This window comes from Petromyzon marinus, chromosome 43 (genome assembly GCF_048934315.1).
Source record: "Petromyzon marinus isolate PM22_M1 ecotype Great Lakes invasive population chromosome 43, UKy_Petmar_22M1.pri1.0, whole genome shotgun sequence".
In the NCBI taxonomy this organism is placed as follows: domain Eukaryota; kingdom Metazoa; phylum Chordata; class Hyperoartia; order Petromyzontiformes; family Petromyzontidae; genus Petromyzon; species Petromyzon marinus.
Window position 1 is genome coordinate 427,728 of NC_133709.1, and position 14,580 is coordinate 442,307.

Consider the following 14,580-nt stretch of genomic DNA (forward strand, 5'->3'; position numbering starts at 1 on the left):
GGGTGCCCGTGCAGCAGGCTGTGAGAGCGCGTTAGGGTGCCCGTGCAGCAGGCTGTGTGCGCGCGTTAGGGTGCCCGTGCAGCAGGCTGTGTGTGCGCGTTACGGTGCCCGTGCAGCAGGCGATGTGCGCTAGGGTGCCCGTGCAGTAGGCTGTGTGCGCGCCTCGTGTATGTGGGGGGGGGAGACGCGAGCGTCCAGTGCGCACGCGGTTTGTGTCGACGCGTCTCGAGCCCCCGGCCACTCTGCGCCTCTCGTTGCTTCAATTGTCACGAGCAACAAAGACTCCGATTCAGAGCCAACAAAACGTGCTCCGTGCAAGCATAAGCTCCGCAAGTGACCCTACCCCTCACAATGGGATCAGATCAGCACCCACCCCCCCCCCCCCCCCACAAACACACACCATGAGATCTGCCCCCCACAATGAGAAATGTACACAGGTCTCCACTGCCTCCAAGCGCGGCGGTGAAGCCGAGGGGCGGGGCCGAGCGCGCCGCTCGCGAGGCCCCTCCCCCCTCCTCCCCCCCCCCCCATTCAGCATCGCGGACCCCGCTCGGCAGGCGCCGCCCCCACCTCGGCTCCACTCGCGGAGAGCGCCGCACGCAGCAGCCGCGCGTCCATTCATCCCGCGCGCCGCAAACTCGGCTCCATCTCCACGGGGATCGTGCCGTCTTTACGCGTGGGTTCGAGCAAAGGGTCGAGCGAGCATGGGAAATAGCACGGGGTCGACCTTGGTACCAATTGCTTCTGTGGACGGAATCGCTGTTCCACTCGATTCTTGTTCCATAAATCCTTCTATGGAAGAGCACACGCCCAGGATCCATCTCCACGAGACTCGTCCCGTCTCCCCGCGCCTCGAGTGACCACGAGGAGCCGCTCGCTCTGCGCGCGCTGCCTCCGCGCTGCTGCTGTTGCGCTCCTCGGGTTCCCGCGCTGGAGGAGGGGGCGCGCCCGCGTCTCGGCTGCCCGCGCCGCTAAGGGCCGTGAGGTAAGGAGCGCGGCATCGCGCTCATCACAGCGGGACGATCCGGGGGGGGGGGGGGGGGCAGGACCCCAGCAACTTGGGGCCCCGCGACGGGGACCCGAGCAGGGTTCGAGCGGAGGAACTGGGATTTCGCGCGTTCGTTCGTTAGGAGGAAGACGACGAGGAGGAGGACGTCGAGCAGCAGCCGATCTTCCCTCGACGACGACGCCGGATCGAGGGAGCTGAGCGGAGGGACCCAGAGGTCCGGTCCGTGACCCTCGAGGACCCCCCTCCACCTGACATTGACCTCCCGAAGACCCCCACAGCCTCCGTGACCACCAGACGGGGTCACGACGAGGAGGAGGAGGAGGGGACCGTGACGACAACCGAGACAAGAAAGGGGGCCTCTGAGGGTCAGCGTTTTCGGGACCAGGGTCTATCTCCACCCCGCCCCCCCACTCGAGGGGGGGTGGGGGTGATCGAGGGTGGGGGGAGAGGAGTTCGTGGCGCCATGCGAGGGTCGCGCTGGCTACTCGTCCGTCTCGTCCCGCTGCTTTTGGGGGTCGCGGCGGCGAGGGGGCCCAGCGCGTGGGCCGCCAGCGGGGGCGCCGGCTCGGCCGCGAGGCCCCCCGGGGCCACGGCTGAGCCGTCGCCACCGCCCGAACCGTCGCACGAGCAGACGCCGGAGCAGTGCCGCGGCTACTACGACGTGATGGGCCAGTTCGACCCCCCGTTCGTGTGCCAGAAGCACCCCTTCTTCATCTGCTGCGGCTCGTGCGGGTTCCGCTACTGCTGCAAGGAGCCGAGCGCGCGTCTAAACCAGACGCAGTGCGTCAAGAACGAGACCCCGCGCCTCGCCAACGACTCCACGGGGCCCCCAGACGTCGTGGGGCCCTTCGGCCCGACGCGCGACAAGACGCACATGGTGGTGTACTCGGTGTGCGGCATCGTCGCCTTCATGCTGCTGGCGGGCATCTTCACCAAGGTCGGCCTCTACAAGCCCGCGGGGGGGCTGCTGCCCGCGCAGCCCCCTGGGGAGCCGGGCGGACACTGCAGGTAGGGGGACTGGGGGTGTATCCGAAGGGTTTGGGGTTCTGTTTGGGTTTGGACGCCCCGAGGGGGCTCAATTGTAAAATGACCCCGAGGGGAATCGTGCACAAACCGAGGTGTGGTTTGCGAGCTCCTCTCCCGGTGCTGGGCAGCACGGCCGCTCAGGAACTGACGGCGCGGACGGTTGTGGTTGGGTTCGTGGTTTTTGTCGTTTCTTTGGTATGGTAGTTGCGCTTATTATTGTGGATATTGTTGTGGTTATGGAGGTTGCGGAGGTTGTGGTTATTGTGGAGATTGCAGTTGTTGTGGTGATTGTGGTTGTCGTTATTCTGTGGTTGAGGATGATGATGAATGAAGGCTCCGTGTTTCATCTGCGAGACTCCGTTATCAGGAGTCGCATGTTACACCCACACTATCTTCACACGTACGCGCACACACATACGTGTACACACACATACGTGTACACACACATACGTGTACACATACACACATACGTGTACACATACATACATACGTGTACACATACACACATACGTGTACACATACACAGACAACAATCTCCATTGTAGTGCTTTTAGCCAGCGCCTATGAAGTCTGGCACGGTACACGAGGGGGTGGGTGGCCAGCACCACGCCCGACCGCCTTTGTCTCCCCAATAACGATGTTTACACACCGTAGCAGGTACTCATTTGAGGTTGAGTCGAGATTGAGGAATGGCCCAGTACCGGTTCAGATAATCGTCACTGGTGTTGGCCGTGAGCGGGAGTCGTGGCGCAGTGCGCGAATCGCTCCGCTCAACGTGCACACAAAGAACCCCGTGGAGCCGTAGACTCTGGGAACAGGTGATGTGAGTGAGCACCTTTGAAAGTCGGCACGGCACACAAGGGAGTGGATGGCCAACATCATGCCCGACCGCCTTTGTCTCTCCAGTGGTGAAGTTTACACACCGCACCAGGTACTCATTTAAGGCGGAGTCGCCCTAATAGAGGCCCAGGACCGGTTCAGATAATCATCATTTGTGTAGACAGTGAGCGAGTTCGTAGCACAGCGCGCTAACCACTACACCACTGCTCCCCACGTGCACACACACTCACACGTGTACACACACGTATAACAGCTGTCATTCGCCACTAAGAGGCGATGACGTCCCCACGATGCTTGTGCCAGGCTAGGTGCACGTTGAGGCCACGTGAGGGGTAGAAGGCTCGCTGGAAGGTAACGGGGCAGACCCAGGTGCCATGGGTTGACTGAAATGACTGGCAGATGCACCACTTGTGCTCCCGTATGTGCGAACTTTGTGTGTTTTAGCCGCCCGACGCTACGTTTAGTTGTTGTGAGCGTGGTTACTCTGTCCTCCATTGTTGTTGGATAGCGACTGCCTCCAACTGCCCAGTAACATCCTTCACGATCCTCCTCCACAGAGGTCAATCTTAAAGCCGCTGGAACCAGTCATCTGCAAGTCCAATCAGCTCCACGTCCTTCCTAACTACATCATTCGATCTCCTCTCCCCCTCCCCTATCTGGCCCAGGGGTCGGCAACCAAAATAACAAGATAAAAAATGTCCAATTCTGTAAGAACTCATTATTTCAAGAGCCGCAGTAAATATGAATAACGTCACGAAGCAGTCCTTGAAGAGCCGCATGTGGCTCTGGAGCCGCAGGTTGCCGAGCTCTGATCTGGCCAAACAGAAGCTGCTTGGGCATGCGGTGGCTGGGCTGGCGTGCTCCATTACCCAGCCAGCTCAGCCTCGCCTCCCTGAGAAACTCACAGATGGGACTGTGTCCGGAACATTCAAAAATCCTTGCGCTCATATTATCCAGTCTGATTATACTCCGGATGGATCGTAGGCAGGTTAGCCTGAATGATGTTCCTGTAAAGGGCTGCACGTTTCACATGCATAGAGAAGGGAGGGCATAAATGTGCGGACAGGCCAGGCAGCTTCCACACAGCGTTGCGCAGCTGATGAAAAGAGAATGCCGCTCGACTGATTCGACGGAGCGAGGCCACTGCCAAATTGCAAATGTTGTTGTGCATGTGTGAGTGTGAATATCTTTCAGTTCCATTCCCGATCACGGCCAACACCAACGACGAAAATTAGTGTCTGGGGCGGTGTGTAAACATCAACCATCGGAAGACAAAGGCTACCGAGCGCGGTGCTGGCTACCCCATCTTCCTGTGTTATCTATTGGTCTTCATAGATGGTCGCAAACAACACTTGCCTGTGTAGACTCCACGGGGGATCTTTGGTCCAGCGTGTCTGTGTGCGCACACTGCAGTGCATGCGGATAGCAATCAGCGCGCGCCTATGTTGTGATGCTACCTGGGAAATGGTCCCAATGTCTCAACCCGTCCCCGTGTGAGGCACCGGGGCTGCAGGGTGAGGGGTGAGTGAGATGTGATGGGGTGAGCGAGGGTGATGTGACGAGGTGAATGGTGAGTGACGGGGGGGGGGGGTGAGCGATCGTCCCCATTGCACCCCCCGATCCGCGCCTCGTCCACAGCTGGAGGAGAGGGAGTCAGCCTGCCCCCCTCCCTCTCTCCCCTGCCCCCCCTCCCTCTCTCCCCTGCCCTCCCTCTCCTGCCCCACACCGCTCTCCCGTGCCTCCTCTCCCCTGCCCCCCACTCTCCCCTGCCCTCCCCTTCCTTTCACCCTCCGCTCTCCCCTGCCCCCCTCCCTCTATCCCCTGCCTCCTCTCTTTCTCCCCTGCCCCTCTCTCTTCCCTGTCCTCTCCTCTCTTTCTCCCCTGCCCCCCTCTCTCCCCTGCCCTCCCCTCCCGTTTTCCCCTGCCCTCCCCTCTCTCCCCTGCGCTCCCCCTCTCTCCTCTGCCCTCCCCCTCTCTCCCCTGCCCTCCCCCTCTCTCCCCTGCCCTCCCCTCTCTCCACTGCCTCCCCCTCTCTCCCCTGCTTCCCCCCTTTCCCCTGCCCTGCCCCCTCCCCCAGGCTGCTGGACGTGTCTGCACACCAAGAGAGTGGACTGGCGCTGCCCACGGACAGCGGCTCCACGCCGGGGTTCCCCTCCATGCTGCCCCCCCGGGCCTCCTCCATGGAGGCCGGGTTCATGCACGGAGCAAGGCCCAGCCTGGGTACACTCACCACGCTCACTCACCATACTCACCACGTACACCACACACCATGCTCACCACGCCACGGACACTCACCATGCACACATTCACCATGCACGTGACTAATTCCCCATGACGGATTTGCAATGTACCTCGTGACTGATTAATCTTCCCCGTGACTGATTCACTGTGATTCATACGCCATGTTCCTCGTGACTCATTCGCCATGTTACTCGTGACCGACTCTCCGTGTTACTTATGACAGATTCACCGTGTTCCCCGTGACGAACACTCTGTGTTCCTTGTGACTGACTCCCCGTGTTCCTGTGACCAACTTTCCATGTTCCTTGTGACCGACTCCCCGTGTTCCTGTGACCAACTTTCCGTGTTCCCCGTGACTGACTCTCCGTGTTCCTTGTGACCGAATCCCCGTGTTCCTGTGACCAACTTTCCGTGTTCCCCGTGACTGATTCACCATGTTCCCCGTGACTGATTCACTGTGTTTTCTCCGTCCTCTCTTCATTCCTAGATCAGCCCCAGCTCAAGACCATCTTTCATTCACAGCCGCACCTGGCCTCGGAAGCCCCGCCCACTTACGAGGCAGCCAATCAGGCGGAGGGAGGCCGACATCCCTCCCTTCCGAAGCGAATTGGTGAGGATGCCCTTCCCAAATATTGAGGTCCACGTGACCATGGCTCCCTCTGCTGGCCCGGCGCTCCGTTCCCAACGCATAGGGAAGAAAAACTGAGCTGGGTTTGAGTGGATGGCAGCACGGTTGAGCACGGGTGTCGGGATGTTTGCTCGACGGGAGGATTGGTGGGTCTCTTTAAAGCTGGAATCAGGTGATAGAATGGGGGGGGGGGGGGGGAGCAGAGCGGTGGAGACATATGTCTGGTGGGGCTGAAGTAGATTTGGGATCTAGGAGATGGCCGAGGGAGGGTAGTATTCACAAAGTGATGGGTGAGATGGTAGCGAGAGCGATGTACGTGGTGTTGGAAGTGATGATGGAGTGGCTATGAGAGTGAGCGGGAGATGAGATCGATGCGGAGATCCTTCGAATTCTGGACAGAATTTAAGATGGAACTCGGTGGATTATATACACGGATGTAGACATCGCCCGAAATGGTTTGTAGAGGGGAGGAATTAGGAATTACTTCGTGTCGAGATTTGATTTGGACGTGATAGAGTGGTAGAGATGCTCAAATATGAAATTTTGGAAATGAATTCTTGAATATAAATCCACTTAACAGCAATTTTGGTCGGTTTCAACGTGGGGATGGACGATGAATCCACCAATGCTGGCTGGGGTCCATCTGGTTGTCTCTCATAAGCGGCCACGCCCCCCCCCCCCCCGTGTCCGTGCTATTGCAGAGAAATCCGGGCTTCTGGATCACTTTGGGAAGATTCACTTCTCTTCTGACGCGGGGCCGCCAACCTCCCTACCCCTGCGCTCTGCCACCCCCGTCAAAGCGAGCACGTCGCGCCAGGCGAGCGAGGCAAGCGGCAAGGAGGGCGGCCGCGGGGACGAGGACGAGCTGGCAGGGGCCAAGAGCCGCATGACCAAGATGCACTCACACCCCGGCGCGTGGATGAGCCCCGCCAGGGAGCGCTCCCTCCCCCGTGGTGAGGGGGACTCTGTGTCGCGCTCGGGCTCCCAGGCGCTGCACCAGCAGCAGCAGCACCACCACCACCACCCGCACCACCACCACCACCACCAGCCGCCGCACCAGCAGAGCCAGCACCAGAGCCAGCATGAACATCACCAGCCGCAGCACCATCAGCTGCAGCACCAACATCAGCAGCAGCACCACCACCATACCCTCCAGCACCACCACACGCGGGAGCAACAGCAGCAGCAGGGTCCTGGGGGCCCCGGGGTGCGGGGGCAGCTGTCCCAGCAGGACACCTGGCCTGGGCCCCCACGCTACCACAGTACCCTAGACAGGGTCCCGACGAGCGGCAGCGGGAGCGGCCGACATCACCAGCGTCAGCAGAGCACGCTCCGACCCTCGCAGACGACGCTCAGCAAGGCCGAGGTGACGGTGTGAACGGCGCTGACCTCGTCTCGTCTGCAAGGCGAATGCAAGTTGCCCCACGTTCCTGCCGATGGGCCCCTGTCGTCTCCCACCGTGGCGTGTGCTGTGCGGGTTCGCGTGCGAGCGGCGCGTGCAACGGTGCTGCTGGTGGCCCCACCGCCCCGGCCCCATGTCCCTGCGGGCGAGGGTGTGCGGCCTCACAGTGACCCTGGCTGCCCTGGTCGCTCCCCGCAGAGCCCCGCGCGGAGCAGAGGTTGTGGATTGTCATGGAGCGCGGCGTGTGTCCCCGGGTTGTGTGTCGTGATTCGTACACAGTTTACATGTTGGCGGTCGTGGTTCAGATGAGCGGAGCGTGCGCGGCGACGTGTCGCGCGGCCTTCGCGACCTTGTTCATCTTTGTCGAGGGAACGGTAGGCGGAACGAGACACCTGGGGGCCACCGTGGCAACCCCGGGCCGAACCCACGAGGCCGGTTCGCGGGCGGCACCGTCGGTCGTGGACACGCGCTGCGTTGTCCAGGATGCATCTCTGGGCCCCGCAGGGGCTGCACGTGCACAACTATCCCAGGCCACAATCACAGCCAGCACTGGATTTTAATCACACGTGTAGTCTTTGGTGGCAAAGAAGAAAAGTTGATGTTACCGTGACTTTCTCCGAGATCGTCGTTTTATATCCATCGCTCGCGCTCGCGTGCATCACATTCAACCGCTTGTCCTTTTTGGACAAAGGTGAGAATGAGATTGAGCGGTGGTCGGGTTCATGGTCGCTGATCAGCAGCCTCGAGCGGAGGCCGCTCTCCCTAAACGTAATGATTTGTGGCACTTGATGGGGACGCTGCAATAACCTTAGCAATAACGACTCAGACTTGGAGTCCAGGTGTCCGCAGCAGCCACACGTCGATGTTAGCGGCCGAGTGTGCCCGTGGGGTTTATACTGTGGGTTTTCCGTCTATTTCAGGATTTTCTTCATATTTCTTGCCTTTTCCATAATTCTCTGGATTTTCCTTTGGGGTTTTCATTATTCTTTGAGTTTCTATAGCTTCCCCGTCAGTGTATTCGTTTTAATGAGATCTGTCGGTATTTGAAGCTATCCATTGATTTACCGGTCTGGGGATCCAATTCCGGCGCTTTCTGTTCCTGTACCACATGGAAATCCTCGAGTCTCGGCCCTAACCAGGCCATCTCCCCCCACAACAAAGCACCGTGTCGCGTATCTTAAACTTCAAATCAAGAGGAGGCCGTGCTGAGTGAACTTCACGAGCAGGCTCAAGCAAACAAAGGTGTAGGCCGCAGTGGGCCCTCCAAACCCAACGTGACCAGGAGCGCTCCCCTCTCCTGCCAAAGTCTCCTGCATGGAAGAGTCGGCGCAACTCTCGCCACCATCGTTGGGCTCGCTCTCACAGTGAGCGGGGAGCGGCGGTCAGTTCTCCTCCTTCGCCCGTCCCCGCTTGCCGTAGGCAGGTGCCGATACAAGGGCTGCTTGTGCACGTGCGGTGGCTGGGGCCACCACACGCGCCATACTCAATATTCAGCCCCACAGGTGTTGCAGGTATTTTTGTCGATCAACACGACACGTGCCGCCCCAAGCCTGCCCAATTTACTCGCGTCCACGCAGTGGGGGCCTGGGTCGTGTGGGCCCGTGTCGGTGGTAAGCACAGCTGCATTCTCCACCAATAAAACCCAATAGTTTTTTGACGTTGTAATGTTAATATTAATAACTCTCGTCTACAATTCGAAATGTGCATGAGCCATGTGATTGTGTAATCATACATACATACGTAAGCTTTTTATGGAACGCACTCGTAATGTGTACACGACTTCAGTGGGTATTTTGTAAGACCGTGTGATGTCCACGCTTCCATATATTTATAATTACAAGTCATACACTAGTGAAATTACATGGAAAATGTTGGGGTTTTTGTCCATTCCAAGCTAATACTACTCGCTAAAAACATTCCAGCCGTGCGTCTGTGTGAACAGCAGGCCCGGCGGGGTGAGCGGACCCCTCTCCGAGCCGTGCCCGGGCCCGACACGGCCGTGGGGAACGCTGCATTTTGTCGCTGACTGATTCGTCTCGGCTGCAGGGTCTAGAGGTGGCGTAATTTCCATAATGGTTACAGAAACAATTTCTGGCGATCCGGAAATGAAGAGGACAGAGGTGCGAGCGGTGTCGAGGCAAAGCAATACGTGGCTTCCCGGGTAGCACAGCGAGACCGCGTGTAATATAATCCCTGGTGTTTTTGTTTACAATGTAACCACGGCGTATACGTGATTAAACATTAAAACGGCCTAAATGCAAGTGAGCTGTGTGCTCATGTCCCGGTGCAGCCTGCGCGCGCGCGTTGCATCTCAAGCAGGGCCCATGACGCGTCCACTCCCAAATGACACGGGCGCTTTATTGGCAACGGCTCTCTGCCCCACCACTTCCCTCTCCACTGCCCCCCCCCCCATCCATCCCCCTGTCATTTCTAAATCCATGTTCAACACACACACCCGAGTTACAGCTCGATGATCCAGCTTTACGAAGGCCATGTGCTTTTCTCAGTTAATAAAATCTATTGTGAGCAGCTGCAGCCGCCACCACCCTGTGCTGATCAGGCGCCGCGCCCACGCCCGTTTGTTTTTCCACGAGGGTCACTGCTCCACGTCAAGCTCGACGCGTTCCGGGATCTGGTCCATCCCGTAGTATCGGTGTCGCACGCCAGCCTCGGTTACCGTGACGACACGGAGACCTGACACGTCGCTGCCTATCTGGCAGCCGATGGCAGAGGAGACCACCACCTCGACGGCGCCGCAGCGCCCTCCCGCGTTGCGGTGGTAGTGCCCGGTGAACACGGCACAGACACCTGTGTGTGGCAACACGCGGGTGAACACAGGTGAGCGCCGTTCAGCTTCTTCACCTGTAATAACGATTTATTTTGCTCGAGCGCCATTACACGCCGGGGAGTCGGAGCGCTTTACACACAATAAGCTTACATCACATCTCGCACAAACCGGAGATAGCAGACACCCTCTACACACCCGCACAGCTCAAGTCAAACGCCTGGAGTCACGCAGGAGCTTCCTTACAACAACACGGGCACACAACGACACTCCTGCGAGGAGACGTGGCGGGAGCAACTCAGACGCATCGGTGCTGAGATCAGCTTGAACATCGAGGTGAGTGGACAACTCTCCACAGGTAAATTCGCGGGGTGGACGACAGGGATGACTGAACCAACTTGGCACTAAACCTGTCCACTTGGCAGTACACAACCAGAGAGCTGTTGCGACTACGGTAGCGAGAGGTGGACCGTGTGACACCTTTTGCTCTGCCCACTGCTTGAGAAAGGGCACTGCACTGTGCAGGATCTTGCAGCAGGCGACCCGCGAGCATCGAGATGCGATCGCCATTCGAAGGACACCGACTTTGGTGGACGGACACGAAAAGAAGATCTCACGCATTCGAATGGCATCCCGTGGCAGCTGTCCTGGCTCGAGGTGATTCAGAACCTGGCCTGAGCGGGCATGAGCCTTCCAGTAGGGAGCGGTGATTTCCGTGTGTAATCCCAATTGAGTAAATTGGAAGTAATAGTTCGAATTTGCACCGTGATGCCGTCGCACATCGGCCTACTCGTTTCTAACGAAGTCGGGGTACCTGTAATGTCCACTGTGCAACAGAGGGCGCGCGTACAGCCTCACGGTTATGACATCAACAGGATAACCAGGGTGGCCTTCTGGATTCCAAGTGGCGAACTTGCTAGTGCCGGGCCATGTCACCGCCCAGAGGTTGTGGCTGGCATACGTTTCACTGCACGAACGCAAAAAAACCTGATTCAACAACCGTGCGTGGGTCTGGTTGGGAGAGCGAGGTGGCAGTCACCAGCGGCGCTGAACTTGTCCAGGAGGCGCCGTCGCGCACGGCGCTCCACGTTGAAGTAGTCGTCGTCCTCGTCGGGTGCGACGAGGAAGAGCGGCGTGTGCTGCAGGATGACGAGTGGCCCACGCGGCCCCTCCGCCTGCAGACACAAGCGGCAGCGAGGAGATGACGTGCCAAACGCGCAAGGCAACACCCCAACGACAACATGCCAACAACACCTCAACAACAGCACCCCAGCACGCAACCCAACGCAGTGGCACCTGCCGAACAGTCGAGGGACGTCCGACAGACCCACGTCACCGGCGCCATCCGGCGATCGCGGTGGGGGACAAGTGCGGGCGGGAGCCCGCCGCTCACCCGGGCACCCTCTCGCCGGGGCCGGCGAGTGGTGGCAAGGAGAGAGGGTGGACGGATCTTCACCTTGTAGCTCTCGAGCTGCTCTTCGAGCCAGCGCTCCTGCTCCTCCGCTAGCTCGGGGCAGAGCGACGCGTCCACGAAGAGCTGCGAGTTAAGCACAAGGAAGCGCGCGCCACCCGCCCAGAAAGCGAAATAGTCGTCCCCCCAGGAGCGGCGGTACGCCTCCAACGTGGCGGCCGTGGGGGCGTTGCCGATGTCGTGGTTGCCCGGCAGCAGCACGAGCGGGATGGCGGGGTCCAGCTCGCACAGGGCAGCTCGCAGATCCTCCTCCTGCGCCGCGCGGTTCGCTTGCCCTGCGCCACGCGACGCGTCGTGCAGACAGAGCGAGAAGGGGAGCGGGAGGAAAGGCGAAAGGGTTAGGGGTGATTTAATGATCTGCGTGTTGATTGCAATTGTTGCCATTCGTGCCTTTTCTGATGGCAGTCTCGTTTCCAAGTTGACGGTGACGGATTTGACGGTTGCCAGCGTAAGACCCCACAATGACGGTGCCATGTGGGGCCATGGGGAGAGGCAACGATGACAGATGTCGCGACCGATGGGGGTAAGTCGACGCGGCCGACAGAGCCTAGTTAATGACTCTGCCAGGACAGCCGGGGAACTTATAAACGTGTGGTGCAATCGAACGAGCAGCCTGTCCCGAGTGAGCTGCGTTCTCTCATTACAGCTGCATGAGTTCGACAGTCTGAGCCTCAGGCGGTGCCCCGGCCTGCGAGCATCACCTCCGTTTGTGCGTGCGGTGGTGGTGATGATGAGTGCACGGGGCTAATGCTGGCGTGGACGCGGTCGTGGCAGCAGTAGCTCCATCAGTAGCTGGAGTTGTCTCCAACGCCGGGTGTCTCTGCCCCCAGCGAGACTCGATTCGGGCAGGGAGAGGGTGCTAGCATCTTGTGTGGTGAGTGCGTTTGTATGTAGAATATGTGGGTGCAGCGAGTGGGGTTTGTGCGTGGAGGAAGTGTGCATGTGCATAGAGTGCGTGGTGATCGAGTGTCGTTAGTACGTGGGTGAACGTGGTGGTGTTGTGAGCTTGCGGCGAGTGTGTGGGTCAAGGTGCGTTGAGGTGTGTTGCGAGTGCAGGCGAGGTGTTTGTGTGGTTCGTGTGTGGGAGAATGCGGTGAGCATGTGGTGAGCGTGCGGGTGAGGTCGACCTCACCAGGCATGGCGTGCACGAGGTCGCCACACAGCACGAGGAAGCGTGGCCGTGGCTGCATGCGGTTGACGGCCGCCACCGCAGCACGCGCGAGACGTAGCTCCTCGGCCCACTCGTCCCCACCCGCCACGCTCAACACCCCCGACTCCCACTCCTTCATCAGCCCCAGCTGGGGGTCAGCGCCCTGCACAAACAAGAAGCTGCCCTGCCACTCGCCTGCGGGCCGTCGGGACAGACGGGAGTGCGGGGGTATGGAGATAGAGAAAAAATGGCAGGGCAGGCCTTGTGGGGCAGTGTGAGAGGACAAGGTCAGAGAATATTAAGGGCAGGGAGAGGGGCAGGTTCAGGATCCCCGGGGTAGGGATTGGGCAGGGTGAGGATGAGGCGCAGGGTGAGGGGCAAGGATGAGAGAGATGGGTGAGGGTAGGGATACAGACGGTGTCAAGGGTTACATTGCTGATACAATGGTGTCAGGTGTCTAGTGGTCACATACAATGACGTGACGCTAACCTTGGTAAGGAGCGAGTCTTGGCACATTACTTGGCGATGACGAGAAATTAAGTGCGTTTAATTACCGAGTTAAAACCTGCAAGGTTTGTCTTGAAACAATGATGCTGAAACATGCACTCAGGAGGTAGTGCGGCTGAGAGGACGGGTGAGAAACACATTTTTTATTTGGAGATGTGGAGACGATACGTCTGCTCGTTTTGTTAATTACTGTCGGTGTGTTGCGCGGATGATTAAGCGCCGTGACAGCTATGCCGTGACCTCGCGTGTCCAGTCACGCGGGGTCACGGTCACGTCACATAATTAAGGGTAGTGACGGTCACGTTTAGCTGTCAATTCTGAAGTATGGTGGAGTTTGGCGATACGTAAGGACAGTGAAGACGACGTCGGGGAGGTCACGACCCGCCCGGCGGCGGCTCGCGAAGAGTCACGTCCCGGCTGGGGGAGGATTGGCTCAGACGATCGTCACCGTCGCTCCAGGGTCGCTAAAAAGGAGAACCACTCCGTATGAAAGTCCTATGGATTGCCTCGTCCCCGCCATAGAAATGAGGAATGTTCACCACTGGCTCAGAGCAACATGCATCCATGCTTACTTGAGTAGGAAATCAACGTGTGATTTGCATTCGTAATGAACGAGTAATTAAGGGTCGTGACCACAACCGGGCTCGTCACATTTTAATTCGTGATGCAAGCGAGGTCACGCTCAAGCGGCGTTGTCACGCGTGGTGGCGAGGTGTAGGTGGTGGCGAGGTGTGGGTGGTGGGTGCGGGAGTCACGCGTGGTGGCGAGGTGTAGGTGAGTGGTGGTGGTGGTGTGCGGGAGTCACGCGTGGTGGCGAGGTGTGAGTGGTGGCGAGGTGTAGGTGAGTGGTAGTGTGCGGGAGTCACGCGTGGTGGCGAGGTGTGAGTGGTGGCGAGGTGTGGGTGGTGGTGGTGTGCGGGAGTCACGCACGCTCATCCAGGCCCAGGAAGCGTCGCTCGCGCGCACGCCGCGTGAACTCCACCTCCATCCCCGCACGCGCGCTCCCACTGGGGGGTCCACGCGCTCCCGATAAGTCACGCGCTCTTGATTGGTCACCCGCCCAGAATAATTAGCCACGCGCTCCTAATTGGTCACCCGCTCCTCATGATGGGCAACGTGCTCCGAATTAATCACCGCGCCCTTTCGGGGTCCCCTGCTCCCGATTAGTCACGCGCTCCTAATTAGTCACGTGTTCGTTGATTGCCCGCGCTGGTCACGTGGCCCCGCCGTTGATTGATTTGATTTCGTAGAGCGCATAGGCAACGTCAGGCTCTCAGGTGATTGGGTGCCATCCGGAGCGTCACGTGACAGCGGCAGCCAATTGAGACGAGGGCGCTGGCGATCGCGGAAGCACACTGGGAAATATAATGTCCGCTCTGGTCACGTGATTCTTTGTCCAACACTGGAATTGGTAGTGCATCCGCAGAGGCCCTGTGGAATTGGTAGTGCGGATAGAGGCCCTGTGGAATTGGTAGTGCGGATAAAGGCCCTGTGGAATTGATAGTTCGGATAGAGGCCCCA

General features: G+C 59.1%; 2 protein-coding genes across 3 annotated transcripts; one reads left to right on the top strand and one right to left on the bottom strand.

Annotated features, from left to right (window-relative positions):
- Nucleotides 1–404: 404 nt before the first annotated feature.
- On the top strand, nucleotides 405–9,402 carry LOC116951632 (protein shisa-9-like). The gene is made up of 4 exons (XM_032970411.2): nucleotides 405–2,017; nucleotides 4,953–5,095; nucleotides 5,604–5,726; nucleotides 6,446–9,402. Exons 1-4 carry the CDS (start codon nucleotides 1,473–1,475, stop codon nucleotides 7,120–7,122), a joined length of 1,488 nt encoding a protein of 495 aa, XP_032826302.1. The 5' UTR covers nucleotides 405–1,472; the 3' UTR covers nucleotides 7,123–9,402.
- An 81-nt stretch (nucleotides 9,403–9,483) lies between these two features.
- Nucleotides 9,484–14,317, bottom strand: CPPED1 (calcineurin like phosphoesterase domain containing 1). 2 transcript variants are annotated; one of them, XM_032970415.2, is made up of 5 exons: nucleotides 13,990–14,317; nucleotides 12,535–12,715; nucleotides 11,388–11,677; nucleotides 10,971–11,106; nucleotides 9,484–9,954 (listed from the first exon to the last, which is right to left on the bottom strand). In XM_032970415.2, exons 1-5 carry the CDS (start codon nucleotides 13,993–13,995, stop codon nucleotides 9,743–9,745), a joined length of 825 nt encoding a protein of 274 aa, XP_032826306.1. In that variant the 5' UTR covers nucleotides 13,996–14,317; the 3' UTR covers nucleotides 9,484–9,742. The 2 variants fall into 2 exon arrangements, with proteins under 2 accessions (XP_032826306.1, XP_032826305.1); XM_032970414.2 differs by having other exon boundaries at nucleotides 12,535–12,747; nucleotides 13,990–14,316.
- Between the last annotated feature and the right edge of the window lie 263 nt (nucleotides 14,318–14,580).